The sequence below is a fragment of the Meriones unguiculatus genome, chromosome 3 (assembly GCF_030254825.1).
Source record: "Meriones unguiculatus strain TT.TT164.6M chromosome 3, Bangor_MerUng_6.1, whole genome shotgun sequence".
In the NCBI taxonomy this organism is placed as follows: Eukaryota; Metazoa; Chordata; class Mammalia; order Rodentia; family Muridae; genus Meriones; species Meriones unguiculatus.
This window is the reverse complement of record NC_083351.1, coordinates 167,306,815-167,322,235: the sequence shown is the minus strand read 5'-3', so window position 1 is coordinate 167,322,235 and position 15,421 is coordinate 167,306,815. Positions and strand designations below refer to the sequence as shown.

The 15,421-nt window shown below is 43.7% G+C and overlaps 1 protein-coding gene across 1 annotated transcript; it reads left to right on the top strand.

Moving 5' to 3' along the window:
- The first annotated feature begins 3,889 nt into the window (after positions 1-3,889).
- LOC132652904 (PRAME family member 12-like) lies at positions 3,890-15,131 on the top strand. The gene is made up of 3 exons (XM_060378848.1): positions 3,890-4,176; positions 4,634-5,221; positions 14,555-15,131. Exons 1-3 carry the CDS (start codon positions 3,890-3,892, stop codon positions 15,129-15,131), a joined length of 1,452 nt encoding a protein of 483 aa, XP_060234831.1.
- The last annotated feature ends 290 nt before the right edge of the window (positions 15,132-15,421 follow it).

Below are 15,421 nucleotides of genomic sequence, written 5' to 3'. Positions count from 1 at the left end.
CAAAGATACCACTGAGTTCATTTTGTGTTGGCATCAATAGTTGGTCACTGGGCCTGCTGGTCAGAGTGGGGTTTGTATTCTTGGGGAGACTCCATTGAAGGAACTCAATTCCCATTTGCAATAGGTTATCCCTTGCTTCTAGGTTAGGTATGGGAGCTGCTGTCCATTCCTCTCCACACTGGCACCCCATGTGGTACAGACCCATGCAGGCCTTGTGCATGCTTCCTCAGTCTCTCTGGGTTCATATGTGCATTCTTCTGCTGGGTTTAAGAAGGCCTGGTTTCCTTGGTGTCCTCTATTCCATCTGGTTCTCACAGTCTTTCTTCCTCCTCTTGCACAGGGTTCCCTGACCCGTGAGATGAGGATTTGACAGAGATGTCCCAATTAATACAGAGTGTGTCAAGATCTCTGTCTTTCCAGCCTCATCAATGTCTCTCCAATTTTGTTTGTATATGTCTGTGTGCTTGTGTGCAAGTCCACATGAACATAATTGTTTCCATTACATCCAGGAAAGGTCAGCAGATTCCTTTGCACTCAAGTTATAGGACATTTCAAGTCACTGCCATACATCCTGGGCACTGAACTTGGGCATTCTACTATAGCAGGGTGCTCTCCTAACCACCGAGCATCTGTCCATGTCCAGCGATCTTCCCTTTCTGAAATCACACCCAACTTCCTGAGAACCACAGGTGGCGTCTCTCTCCCTGATAGACTTTGTGAAAAGTTGTGAGAAAGTGTAGTCCAATCCAGGCTGCTTTAAACTTCTTATTATAGCCGAAGATGACATTGAATTTTGGAGCCCTCTTCTGCTCAAACTCTCACATTCTGGGAAGATAGGCATGTTCCCCACGTGTAGATCAAGTCTAGATGTCACTTACAGTTTTGTGAATGCCATGCAAGGATTGCAATACCTGAGTTCAAGGCACAGAAAGCCATGTCAAACATTGTTATGATCCACTTAATCTCTAAAGCCCCTCTGTAGAGACCTACTTCAGTTCACAGCATGACTGTGGGTCATCTGTTAACACTTGCTGTCACACTTCACACATCTGAAGTCATTTTGTCTTCAAGTCTCCATTTTGATTGTAAGGTGAAATTAAGACCAAGTTCTCAGGCCCTCCATGCCTGAAACCAGAGTACAATTCAACAGTTCATACTTGCTGCTTAGAATCAAACAATAGATGACAAATGCATGTTCTGCTTGGGTTAAAGATCACAACAGCCTGGTATATTCCTTAAAGTTTGCATGCTTGCCAGAACATTCAGACTTTTACCAAGGATACAAAGTTTATATTTAAACACAGGGCAGCACCCACAAGAAATCTTTGCCTAGAAACTTTCTGATCAACACAAAAGAAGAAACAAAAACCTCAAACTATGGTTTCATTATCACTGACTAGTGAAGAGGAAAGTCAAGAGCTGTAATAGTCCTTCGAGCCAAGTTGAATACCTGCCAAAGTCTAAACACACCTTTGTCAACCATCCTCCCTTATGTCCTGCTAAAGATTTATGATCTTCCCTAGGAACAAGACGATGAAGGGAGGGGTAAACTCATGCCAGCTGTACTTCTCATGTTATTTTTTCTTAAGAAGGAGACCATTATTTCTTTTACTATTCCTATAATGCCTTTTGATACTGAATCTAATTTATTACTTTTCTTAAGTTTATTCTTTTTACATTTTATTCTTATTAAAGCCTTTAATCATTTACTAATGATAAATTTCATTATAGATTTAGTTGTGCTGTTTTAGGAGTCATAAAGAAAGATCAAAAAAACTCATTAATCCAGCCCCACAACCGCAAACAAAAAAGCGTAGAAAACTCAGAACTCGGTCTCTTTGCCAGGCAGGAGGGTGGGGGGGTCTGCCAGGGGCCTGCCAGGGAGGGAATTTCTGAAGAAAGCGTGTCTCCAGCCCTGTAGCACATGCTACTATAGCGACACTGGCTTGGGTGTGGCAGCCCACCATATGTTTTCTACACCTGGCTACCGGGTCCCTTTTTGTTCTTTACTTTTCCTAAATGAAATGGCTGTCTAAGAGAGAGAGAGTGACATTATAATCTGGCTCTGGAGCCTAGATTATAACCCTTGTTCAGATTAGAATCTTGTCCTTCGTTCAACAAACTTTCATTAATCTGAGTCTGTGTTAGAATGGTAACTGTTAGGCTATTCCTGTAGTGATAACATTATTATTGAAAGTACACCATTCGCCTGCATCAAATGTGAGTATCTACCATACAAGAAGAGTGGAAAGTATGAAGCTCATCTCTTGATTCCAGAATAGACAAATAAGTGTATATTTTCAGGAACAGATTAACCCTACACTCTACAGCATCCTACTCTAAAACATGCTGGTTACAAATGTATAAACACAGCTAGGAGAATTGGCTCACATAGTAATCCTCCCTGCAGGAAGCCTGAGGCAAAGGATCCCTGTGAATTGGAATTCTAAATTAACCTTACTTACCAAACAATATTGTCAGAACACAATTCAAAACCAAGAACAACAAGAGCAAATAGAAGAATAAATAAATGAGCAAGCAAATAATAAAATTCAAGGTGAGGTCAGTAAATGGACTCATGATTTTCATCCTATTCTGTCTGGATGTGTTTGCATTGATTCAATCTGGAGAATGGGAAAACCCAAGGTGGGATTAAGTGTCTGGACTCAATATGCAAGCAGATGGCAGCTTGTGGTTGGTAGGTGGGGCTGAAATAGGGAGGGGCTGGCAGGGTGGTATATAAAGGCTTCAAGGAAGACAGAGGAGTCATTCCCTCTGGGACGTGAAGTCTGTGGTGACAGCCTGGTTCTACTGGGATCCAGAGATCCTGTGCTCATCAGTGCTCAGAATAAGTAAGTCATTTTGATCCAAAGGGCCAGGGCCCCTGAAACAGAGAGGTTAGGTCCAAGATGGGGAAGTCATTTATTTATTCATTTCTTTATTTATTTACTTACTTACTTAAGTTTCTAAAGGCTTTTTTTCTGGATGTATAGTATTTAAAACTACTTTTAAAATTCGCAATATTTTTATGGATTATTGGGCAATTTCACATCACTGAACCCTGAGCACACTCACTTCCCAATTCACACAGGTCAAGGTCTTCATGTCCCACCACCACCAACAACAAAAAAATTCCATTTGTGTGGCCAATAAACTCACTGGAACATGATCAAACTTCAAGTGGCCAGCCTCTTAAAGAAACAGGAGTCCTTTCCCACCTGCCCCTTCCCCACACCAGGAGATATCCCCTGAGGAGGCCTACACTTCTGCATCCTTACCACAATGTTGAATAGTTCCCTTGGATGGCTTTCTGTGACAGGATTGTTCATTCCTGTGTCTTCAGATGAACCTACTGAAGACACAGATTGGATTTCAATTCAGGTTTTTGACATAACTTTAAGTAATACAGGATGGAGTACCAACCATAGTTTCCAGGATCATCTCAGTTTTTCCCAGAGAGGTTCCATGTTTTAGAAAAATTATGGGTAGGTTGTGTGTGTAAATTTCCCAAGCTTTGTGTTTGGGGACTTGTGATATGATCTATGTGTGGTTGGCACACAAAGATGGTACCCATCTTTCAGACTGCTGTGGACCCCTGCCCAGTGAGAATGGGATTGACTGGGGCTTTGGTTGGGGTTGGATGGAACACTGGGGAATGTGTAACCCTGGGTGTACTTGTAAGAGGCTCCTGGTGATATCAGTGAGGGAGGTTGTTTTGAGATCTCCACTGAGGACAATGGATTAAACTGATGTCTCTACCACTGCCAGAGCAGTAACACTGAACTTCAGTGGTTCCTGTGTTGGTGAGGGGGTTTTCCGAAATTGATGTTGAGAATGTTTTCTCCCCTAAATGCCTCCCCAGGATCCTTCTGACTGAAGACCTTCCAGGATGAGTGCTCAGACTCCACCCACACTCCTGAAGCTGGCAATGCAGGCTCTGCTGAGAGATGAGACCTTGAACATGTCAGCTCTGGACAAACTGCCCATGGTGTTCTTCACAGCACTGTTCAAGGAGGCCTTGACTGGCAGACACACTACAACTGTGAAGGCAATGGCGGCAGCCTGGCCTTTCCCCTGTCTCCCTGTGGGGGCATTGTTGAAGACTCCTGACTTGGAAACCTTCCAGGCAGTTCTAGCAGGAGTAGACACGTGGCTGCAAAGAAAGTTTCACCCCAGGTAAGCAATAAGCAAGTACTGTGGAATGGAGCCTATGGATAAGAGGGAAGATATTGTGGGGTCAGGGAGAATTGCTTCTTCTTGAGAGTATCAGAGGCTCCTGAGTGATCATTGGATAGAGATACAGGGCCTTTGGAAGCTGTTCTTTGCTTGTGCTAAGGACTGTTGCCTATATCAGAGCTTGGAGCAGATGTAGCCCCACAGGAAAATAAGCTATCCCTGGCCTCCCCCAATCACTAGTAATGGGATTAAGGGGAAACTGAGTTACTTAGAGCAAGGAAACTCACCAGGACTACCTGTGCAGGTCAGGGAAAGCTTCTGCAGGGTGGGAAGTGGCTGCTGAAAAAACACCCACCTTGGCAGAAGTTAGAGCTAAATTTAGTGATGTGGAGGAAATGTTGAGTCAGTGTGGGGTCTTGCCATGTAGCTGACACTTGACATGTTTTACCCACAGGAGGGGAAAGCTTCAAGTTCTTGACCTGAGGAAGAAGTACCATGAATTTTGGAGCATATGGGCTGGTGTAGAGGATGGTGACTGCTCAGTAGAGAACCAAGATGAGCAGCAAGTAGAGAAGGTCCTTCCCAAATATGCACTGAGGCGGCACCTGAAGGTGGTAGCTGACCTTTGCCTCAGGCCACATGTAGATGAAGAACAAACATGCTTCTTGCAGTGGGCCCAGCAGAGAAAGGGCTCCATCCAGTTCTGGTGTATGAAAATGACCATCTGGATTCAGCCTGTCCATGTTATCAAAGAGGTCCTGAAGGTTTTTCATCCAGAGCACATCCAGGAATTTGAACTGAACACAGAGTGGAATATATTTTTGCTGGCACGGTTTGCTCCCTGCCTGGGCCAGATGAGAAATCTTCACAAACTCTTACTGGCACCCGTCTCTAAGAACATCTTCAAGATTGGCAACAGGACAACAGACATGGAAGACAAGTGTATCAACAAGTTCATTTCTCAGTTCTCCAGATTCAACTGTCTCCAGCACCTCTCCTTCAGGAGGGTCTACTTTCTCAGAAACCGCATCAAAAGGGTCCTCAGGTAAGCAAGGATGGAGAGCTGGGTTAGCTACCAGAGCAGACCTTTCTCTTTAGTTTTAAGGGTTAGTAGTTCACGATGCCTGCCAGTCAGTGAGTACAAGCATTTAGCACCCCTTGAATACAGAATGCATGTCTTGATTCCATGTATAATGAATCATAGTGTCAAATGCACTAAAATGAATCATAAAACCGAAGGTCAGATTTGTTAAGGATTGGATGTAATTCTTCTTGGAATGATGCCTACCCAATCCAATGGAAAGGGAACAGGAAGGGGAGAGTGCAGTGAGGAATCGGTGGACTCACAAGCACAGTGTTGAGGGGAGCTCTGAAATCTGGTCTGTGAGAACAGCCTCAGTCTCTCCCAAATTTTCCATGGGTGACAGGTTTTGAGCTTAAGTGGAGCTGAGTGCCTGGGACAATGGGGATAGTGAAGATGTTAAATTACTACAAGTGTGACTGTGCAGAGGCATTGATGGGATCCAGAGTGCAGTGAGCACACAGGAAGTGTCCCTAGAGCCTGCCAGGACTTGCTTGTTTTGGAACTCCTTATGTGTGCTTCCTGAGCTCTTGAGCTGAACTGGCTTCTGCTTGAGATTGAGGCCAAGAGAAGAAGTGTGAGTTTGTCTTAAGAGAGGAGATTTCTGCAGGAAGCATCTAAAATGATGCCCTTTGAATCCTTGGGAAACTGGGCTTCTTCTACCTGTATGTAAATGCCACACCATACTCTCCAACACCATTTTCCAGAAATTAACCTACTGGTCTATCCCTAGGTGCCTGATGACCCCATTGGAGACCCTGTCCATCACACACTGTAACATTTCACACTCAGACCTGAATTACTTCTCTGAGTGTCCGAAGCTCTTTCAGCTGAAACATCTGGACATGAAAGGTATGGGCTTAAAGGCTTTGGACCTTATGCCTCTCCAAGTCCTCCTAGAGAATGTGGCAGACACTTTGCAGTCCCTGGACATGAAGTGTTGTAGGATGAAGGACTCTCATCTCATTGTGCTCATACCTGCCCTCAGCAAGTGCTCCCAGCTGGCCAAGGTCAGTTTCTATTGCAATGACTTCTCCATGCCTATCCTGAGGAACCTTTTGCAGCACACAGCCAACTTGAGCAAGATGAATGTGGAAAAGTACCCTGCCCCTCTCGAGTGCTATGATGACTTCGGTTATGTCTCCACAGAGAGATTTACCCAACTCTATGCAGAGCAAATAGATAGACTCAGGGCCATAAGGCAGCCCAAGCGCATCTTCTTTGCTACACATATGTGCCCTCGATGTGGAGAGCGCTGTGTCTATGGCCGAAGATTCAGACCTTGTCTTTGCCAGAGGAGGCTGCAGTAAATAGAGAAACCTAACTTCTGCATTTGAAGCAATGGAAGGCTTGGGACACATCTCTCATGCTGGGAACTCAGAGCTTGTGGCTTCAGACTCTGCTCAAATTTTTAGTATCCAAATGATCGGAGAGCTGGACCTAGGATTCTGAAGGTGACATGGAGAACAATGTAGGGACTGTAGGAACAGGGGTCTTGTGGAGTCAGAAAGACAGTTTTTCCTTTAAGCGTCCATCTGTCAGGACACTGTTGCCAGTGGCTTTGTCCTGCAGCTGTGAACCTGGATGTTCTCCCTCTGGGGTCTTTTTTGGTTATCACTCTCACTGCCAGGGTCTGGAGGGTTCCATGACACAATGAATGGGAAAACACTGGTCTCTAGGTGACACTGGGTGAGACAAAGGTCATGCCAAATTGGCATCCATAAAATGACAGTTTTGGTGACACTTCTTCCATTCTTGTCCTTTTCCTGCCTGTGCAATAGTTACAATTGTCTTTTGTGGTTGTTCTTTCACATGCTCTGAAAGTTGACACTAAAGTGAGCAACATAGACACAGCTCCTGTGAATATGAAGGGTACTATAATGGATTAGACTATTAACGTCCAGTACACTCAGGCCACAAGGCACCATGGACACATGAGAGGTGACTGAAAAGAAGGAGAAGTCAACACAGGGAAAAGTGAGCAGGCTTTTCAATGGTTATTTTCCTTCCAGTCTTAAAACCTTGTTTTCTTTTTCATTGAAAGGCTTATGGACTCTGGGCTAGCCTTGGACTCTTGATCTTGTCTGGGTGAGACTACCACCATATACCAGTATATCCTTCCTGCATTCCAAATGTCTCTAGGGCCATATTCCTGTGGACTCCCAAACTCTGTGAAGCAGGCACAGTGTATATGAAGGTGTCCAATGCCACATAAGTCCCTGTCCTTCAGAAAACATTTTATTTATGGAAGAATTTTATTTTATGTCTTCCGTTGTGGTCTCTGTATTGATATATATAAGAAGAAAAATCTCCCTAGTCCTTGCCATTATATGTCCTTTTTCTGTATAGTAAGATATCAATAAAATGATTTATTTCTCAATTGTTTTTTTCTCCATTGAATTATTTATTGAACACCTAGAACAAGCTTTTTTTTATGTTGTTGTTGTTGTTGGCAACGGACATTTATTAAAACCTTATAGTTGAAAAAGAATTGTGGGTAGTGAACTCTGAGGTGTTTTCTGTATGATGTGTTTGTAATTATTTCAGAGTCAGGGGTGCCTTTCAAAATTATCACCATAAGAATTAACCATAAGAATTTATAGAAGAAAGTCAAACAATAAAAAATGGATGGTTTCTCAGAATGATAGGAAGTATATTTCCCCTTTTTCAATTTTACTTTTTAATTTATTACAATTTATTCACTTTGTATCCCAGCTGTAGCCCTCCCACTTGTCCTCTCACAATCCTGCCCTCCCTGCCTCTTCTCCTCTCTTGCCCATCCCCCTGACCACTGATAGGGGACATCCTCCTCCCCTTCCATCTGACCCTAGGCTATTAGGTTTCATCAGGACTGCCAGCATCTTCTTCCTCTGTGGTCTAGTACAGTTGCCCCCCTGCCCTGTGGGGGTGGTAGTCACAGAGTCAGGTACTGAGTTTATGTCAGAGACAGCCCTTGTTCCCCTTACTAGGAAGCCCATTTGAAGACTGAAATGCCATGGACTAAAAATGTGCAGGGGTTCTAAGATTATCTCCATGAAGGCTCTGTGGTTGGACTTTCACAAAAGACCCCTGAGCTCAGAGTTTTTAGTTCTGTTGTTCTTGTGGAGCACCAGTCCCCTCCAGGTCTTTCTAGCTCCCACTTCTTTCATAAGGTTCCCTTCACTCTGCCCAAAATTTGGCTATGAGTCTCAGCATCCCTTTAATACCCTGCTGGGTAGTGTCTTTTAGAGGCCTTCTGTGGAAGGCCCTCTGTGGTAGGATCCTGTCCTGTTCCCTTTTTTCTCCCTCTTCCTGTGTCAGTCCCATTTGCCTTTCTAAATGAGGACTGATCATCTTTCCCAGGGTCTTCCTTCTTGCTTAGTTTTTTTTTTTTTAATATAGTTTTTTATTTATTACAGTTTATGCAGTTCGTATCCCAGCTGTACCCCCCATCATCATCCCTCCCAATCCTGCCTGCTCTCTTTCCCTCATCTCCTCCCATGTTCCTTTTCCAGTCCACTGATAAGGGAGGACATTCTCCCCTTCCATCTGACCTTGGCCTATCAGGTCTCCTCAGGATTGTCTTTCCTAGTCTTCCTCTGTGGCCTGGTAAGGGGGTACACTGCCCTAAGGGAGAGGTGATCACAGAGTCAGCCACTGAGTTTATGTCAGAGACAGCCCCTACTTCCCTTACTAGGGTACCCATTTGGAGAATGAGCTGCCACGGGCAACAGCTGTGCAGGGGTTCTAGGTTATCCCCACGAATGGTCCTTGGTTGGAATATTAGTCTCAGAAAAGACCCCTGAGCCCAGATTTTTTAGTTTTGTTGTTCTTTGAAAGTCTGATAGAATTTTGCACTGAAACCATCTGGCCCTGGGCTTTTTTTTTTTTGCATGGGAGACTTTTGATGGCGGCTTCTATTTCTTTAGGGGATATAGGACTATTTAATTGATTTACCTGGTCTTGATTCAGCTTTGGCAAGTGGAATCAATCAAGAAAATTGTCCATTTCATTAAAATTTTCAAATTTTGTGGCATATAGGTTTTTGAAGTAAGACCTAATGATTATTTGGATTTCTTCGGTGTCTGTTGTTATGTCCCCCTTTTAATTTCTGATTTTGTTGATTTGGATAGTGTCTCTCTGCCTTGTAGTTAGTTTGGCTAAGGGTTTGTCTTTCTTGTTGATTTTCTCAAAGAACCGGCTCTTGATGTCATTGATTCTTTGAATAGTTGCATTTGTTTCTAATTGATTGATTTCAGTCCTGAGTTTGATTATTTCCATCTATCTACTCCTCTTTGGTGTGTCTGCTTCTTTTTTTTAGTGCTTTTAGGTGAGCCATTAAGTTGCTTGAGTGAGATTTTTCGAATTTCTTCTTGAAGATACTTAGAGCTATAAACTTCCTCTTATCACTGCTTTCATTGTGTCCCATAAGTTTGGGTACATTGTGCCTTCATTTTCATTGAATGCTAGGAAGACTTTAATTTCTTTCTTTATTTCTCCCCTGACCCAGCTGTCATTGAGTAGCACGTTGTTCAGTTTCCATGTGTGTGTAGGCTTTTTGCTATTTCTGTTGATGTTGAGGTCCAGCTCTAGTCCATGGTGGTCAGATAGAATACAAGGGATTATTTTTAATCTTCTTGTAGCTGTTGAGTCTTGCTTTGTGACCAACTATATGGTCAATTTTGGAGAAGGTTCCATGAGTTGCCAAGGAGAAGGTAAATTCTTTTTTTCTGTAGATGTCTGTTAGGTCCATTTGATTCATGACCTCTGTTAGGGTCACTGTTTCTTTGTTTAATTTGTGGTTTGTTGACCTGTCCTTTGTAGGGTGTTAAAGTCTCCCATTATTAATGTGTGGGGATCTATGTCTGTTTTCACTTTTATTAATGCTTCTTTTATAAATACAGGTGTCATTGTAATTGGGGCATAGATGTTCAGGATTGTGATGTCTTCCTGGTGGAATTTTCCCTTGATGAGTAGGAAGTGTCCTTCCCCACCTCTTTTGATTAATTTTTTGAAAGTCTATTTTATTAGATATTAGAATGGCTAATCCTGCTTGCTTCTTGGGTCCATGTACTTGAAAAATTGTCTTCCAGACCTTTATTCTCAGGCAATGTCTATCTTTGTGACTCAGGTGTATTTCTTGTATGCAACAGATTGTTGGGTCTTGTTTACATATCCACTGTTAGTCTGTGTCTTTTTATTGGAGAATTGAGTCTGTTGATGTTGAGAAAGATTAATGATCTGTGGCTGTTAGATCCTTTATTACTGATGTTGGCTGTGGTAGTGTGTTTGTGTGTTTGGCTACTTCTAGTTTGGCTGTAGTGAGGTTATTTATTTCCTCTGTTTTCCTGAGTGTTGATAGTGTTCTTGATTTGTATTTTTCCTTCTGTTATCTTCTGTAGTGCTGGATTTGTGTGTAGGTATGGTTGGAATTTGTTTTTGTCGTTGAATATCTTGTTTTTTCCGTCTATGAGGACTGAGAGTTTTGCTGAGTATAGAAGCCTAGGCTGGCATTTGTGTTCTCCTAGGGTCTGCATGATATCCGTCCAGGCCCTTCTTGCTTTCATAGTCCCTGTTGAAAAGTCAGGTGTGATTCTGATGGGTTTGCCATTATATGTTACTTGGCATTTTTCCCTTCCAGCTTTTAGTATTTTTTCTTTGTCCTGTATACTTACTGTTTTGATTATTATGTGGTGGGAGCATTTTCTTTTCTGGTCTAATTTATTAGGTGTTCTGTAGGGCTCTTGTATTTTTATAGGCCTCTCCTTTAAGTTGGGGAAATTTTCTTCTACGATTTTGTTGAAAATATTTTCTGGGCCTTGGAGGAGGGAATCTTTTTTTTCTCTATTGCTATTATTCTTAGGTTTTGTCTTTTTATGTTGTTTTGGATTTCATGGATGGTTTGTGTCAGGAATTTTTTAGATTTATTATTTTCTTTGACGGATACATCAATTTCTTCCATTGTATCTTCCACAACTGAGATTCTTTCTTCCATCTTTTGTAGTCTGTTGGTTATGCTTACCTCTGTAGTTCTGTTTTCTTTCCTAGGTTCTCCCTCTCCATGATTTCCTCCATTTGTGTTTTTTTTTTTTAATTTTTCCAAGTCTGTCTTCAGATCTTGAACCGTTTTGTTGATTTCCTTCACCTGTGTGACTATATTTTCCTGTTTTTCCTTCAATTCCTTCACCTGTTTGTTTGAACATTCCACTGTTTCTTTTATTTCTTTCAGTGAGTTAATCATTTTCTCTCTGAAAGCCTGTTTCAAACTGTTTGGCTGCATCTTCCTGTATTTCTTTACAGATGGCCACAATCTGTTTTACTATATCTTCCTCTAATTCTTTATGTATTTTATTTGCTTCCTCCATTAGCCTTTTCATAAGCATAGATGTGGGGTCATCTTCCTGAATTTCTCCTATGTGAGGGTGTCCAGGGCTACTTGCTCCTGGGTAACTGGGTTCTGGGGATGCCATATTGCTTTGCCTTTTGCTGGTTGTATTTTTACGCTGGCCTCTACCCATCTGGCTATCTCAGGTGTTGTCTGTTAATTTCTGGTGCCTGCTGGGTCCTGGGGTGGGAGAATCCCCTTGGTAGGGTTCTGAAGTAGATCTCCTCAGCTTTTTGGGTATGGTCAACTGAACGGTGGTGCTTCTCAGGAATTGTCACAATTCACCTCAGGCATATAGACCTGTGTGGTAACTATGGTGTTCAGGAAGGCTCTCCTCTCATTAGGAGAATTCCTGGAGATGGCTGCCCTGCTGCTGGGTTTTTGCTCTGAGTTTAGTGAGCTGCAGCTGCTGTTCTTAAGGTGTATTTTTTGGGTGTAGCCCTCTTGAAGAACCAGGGAGTCCCACAGTTTTGTCAGTGTAGCTAGGGATAACCAGTTGCACCTTGGACCAGTATCTGAGGGCTGCTCTAGTGGTTCTCAGGCTTTTGTAGGTCTGAGGTTGCAGCTGTGTGCCCCTGTGCCCTAGCAGTAATCAATGACAGGTGAGCACAGCACTCATGCCTGCAGCAGAAGGCTAGAGCCTACAGCCAGTGTGAGTCCAGAAAGTCTTCAGGAACGGGGTGTCCTGAGTGTTGGACCTTATGATCCCCCCACTGTGGGGTTTCCTCCAGACAGGGACACCCAGACTGCGCTTTGGGGATCACAATTCTTTCTGGGATGGCGAGTAGAACCTGCTGGCACAGGCGCACAGCTCTGCCTTGCTGATGATTGGGTGTTTGGGCATCTGCTGAAACTGTAACTTTTCCAGAGAACTTTTCGGGGGGAGGGGTGTCGGCTGAATGATCTGAGGTCAGACCTGCTGTTCCCTTCTCTGTGGGTCACTCCACAGAGAAATTCAGTTTCTGGGGCCCTAGGGGCTACAGTTCTATCTGGGGCAGTGAGTCAGGTGCCCAGGCAGGACTCTGTGCTGGCAGAGAGCTGTGTCCCCAGCTCTGGGCTGGCTGCAGGGCGCCAACTGGACCTCGAGTTTTTCCAGGATTGTCTGGGTGACCTAAGGTCGGTCCCGACGTTTCCTGCACCGTAGGGTTTCCTCTCGATTGAAAATCCCTGTTTCTTGTGTTGTGAGGCCCACAGTCTGGGACAGTGATCAGAGCAGGCTGGTGTGTGGCTCTGGTTTGGCGATCAAGCGCCTGGTGGAACTGGGACCTCTCTTTTGTGCTTTAGCTGGGGGATCTGAAGCTGATTGAATCCTACACCGTGAGGTATCCTCTCACCCGGGAAACACTGGTCGCTGGTGTTTTTGGACTGAGAGTTCTGTCTGCTCGTCATTCTGCAGATCCTGTTGTGCTGCTGGTCAGAAATACTGTCTTCCCGGTGCTGCCATCTTGGATCCGGCTTTGTAATTTTAACTGTTGTATTTTGTGAATTTGTTGTCACTGTTTTTCTGTGAAGCATGGACATTGCATGTGGAAGGTAAAAGCATTCCAGTTGCTCCTGGTCACTCCCTCTACAGCTGTCACTGTCTTGTTTTCTTGTAACTCAGGTTAGGTTTTGGTTTCTCTTGCTCTGTTGCAAAAAAGGAAAGAAATTGGAGAAAAGGATCCTGAAGAGATGGGACAGATAGACCTCAGCCAAATTGGTTGGGTTTGAGGAGTCATTTTCTTTCTTCCCCTTGAAGAAAAAAAAAAACAGCTCCCCCTGCCCCCACTGGTACATTTAAAGTTCCCCAGCTATGGTGTGGTACCCATTCTGGATAAGTGCCACTGGGTCACAGAATGCTCCGAAGATGAAATTCACTGTTGACTACTACCAGGTCTGACAGGTGCATTAAGGAACAATGGGTGGGTGCTTCATATAGGAACTCAAGGGGTAAACTTAATAAAGCATTCAACCTGTGATTGGTGATATTTTCCTGTCAATTTAAGAGTCTAAATATGGGATTTTCCCATTTTCTAGATTAAATCAAGCATTCTGTGTCAATATAAACACAGCAAAAACAGAATAGGATGAAATTCATGAGTCCCTAAACTTGAAACTTTGAAACTTGAATTTTATCTTTTTCTTTCTTTCTTTCTTTCTTTCTTTCTTTCTTTCTTTCTTTCTTTCTTTCTTTTCTCCATGTATTCTTCTTTGTGTTCTTGTTGTCCTTGGTTTTGGATTGTGTTTTGACAACATTGTTCTGTAGGTAAGGTTGATTTAGAATTCCAATTCACAGGGACCCCTCTGCCTCAGCCTCCCTGTTAGGAGGATAACTATGTGAGCCTATTCTCCTGACTGTGTTTATGCATTTGTGAGCAGCCTGGTTCAGAGTGGGAGTCAGCAGGGTGGGGAGAGTGTTAACCTCTTCCTGACAATAGGCACTTATTTGTCTGGAATCAAGAGCTGAGCTTCATGCTTTGCCAGTCTTCTACTATGGTACCTACTCAGAAGCTCTGAGCTTAGATCTGTGAGAATAGCTCAATCTGATCCAAATTTCCCATGGCTGAATTGTTATGAGCCCAAGTAGAGCTGAGTGCATGGGACGATGGGGATAGTGGAGGAGGGGTGTTAAATGACATCAATAGTGACTGTGCAAAGCATTGATGGAATCTAGAGTCCAGTGAGCACACAGCAAGTGTTTCATCGCTTGGAACTTTTTATGTGTGCTTTCTGGGCTTATGGGCTTAACTGGCTTTCTGCTTAAGAGTGAGGCCAGGAGAAGAAGTGTGGGTTTGTCTTGACTGAGCAGATTCCAACAGGAAGCACCATAGAGAACGTCCTTGATATTTGGTCAAACTGACCTCGGATAACTGGGTTTCTTCTACCTCTGTGTAAAGACCCCATAGTCTCCAACACCATTTTACCAGAACTAACCTCCTGGTCTATATCCCTAGGTGTCTGATGACCCCATTGGAGACCCTGTCCATCACACACTGTAACATTTCACACTCAGACCTGAATTACTTCTCTGAGTGTCTGAAGCTCTTTCAGCTGAAACATCTGGACATGAAAGGTATGGGCTTAAAGGCTTTGGACCTTATGCCTCTCCAAGTCCTCCTAGAGAATGTGGCAGACACTTTGCAGTCCCTGGACATGAAGTGTTGTAGGATGAAGGACTCTCATCTCATTGTGCTCATACCTGCCCTCAGCAAGTGCTCCCAGCTGGCCAAGGTCAGTTTCTATTGCAATGACTTCTCCATGCCTATCCTGAGGAACCTTTTGCAGCACACAGCCAACTTGAGCAAGATGAATGTGGAACAGTACCCTGCCCCTCTCGAGTGCTATGATGACTTCGGTTATGTCTCCACAGAGAGATTTACCCAACTCTGTGCAGAGCAAATAGATAGACTCAGGGCCATAAGGCAGCCCAAGCGCATCTTCTTTGCTACACATATGTGCCTTCGATGTGGAAAGTGCTGTGTCTATAACCGAAGATTCAGACCTTGTCTTTGCCAGAGGAGGCTGCAGTAAATAGAGAAAACTAACTTCTGCATTTGAAGCAATGGAAGGCTTGGGACACATCTCTCATGCTGGGAACTCAGAGCTTGTGGCTTCAGACTCTGCTCAAATTTTTAGTATCCAAATGATAGGAGAGCTGGATCTAGGATTCTGAAGGTGACATGGAAAACAATGGGACTGTGGGAACAGGGGTCTTGTGGAGTTAGAAAGACAGTTTTTCCTTTAAGCGTCCATCTGTCAGGACACTGTTGCCAGTGGCTTTGTCCTGCAGCTGTAAACCTGGATGTTCCCCTCTAAGGTCC

What these genes read in the sequence shown, in the direction of transcription:
- LOC132652904 (XM_060378848.1), top strand. Translation starts at nt 3,890, where the DNA reads ATGAGTGCTCAGACTCCACCCACACTCCTGAAGCTGGCAATGCAGGCT. An exon ending in CAAAGAAAGTTTCACCCCAG is followed by an intron (nt 4,177 to 4,633) that starts GTAAGCAATAAG and finishes TACCCACAGGAG; the next exon opens with GGGAAAGCTTCAAGTTCTTG. An exon ending in CGCATCAAAAGGGTCCTCAG is followed by an intron (nt 5,222 to 14,554) that starts GTAAGCAAGGAT and finishes CTATATCCCTAG; the next exon opens with GTGTCTGATGACCCCATTGG.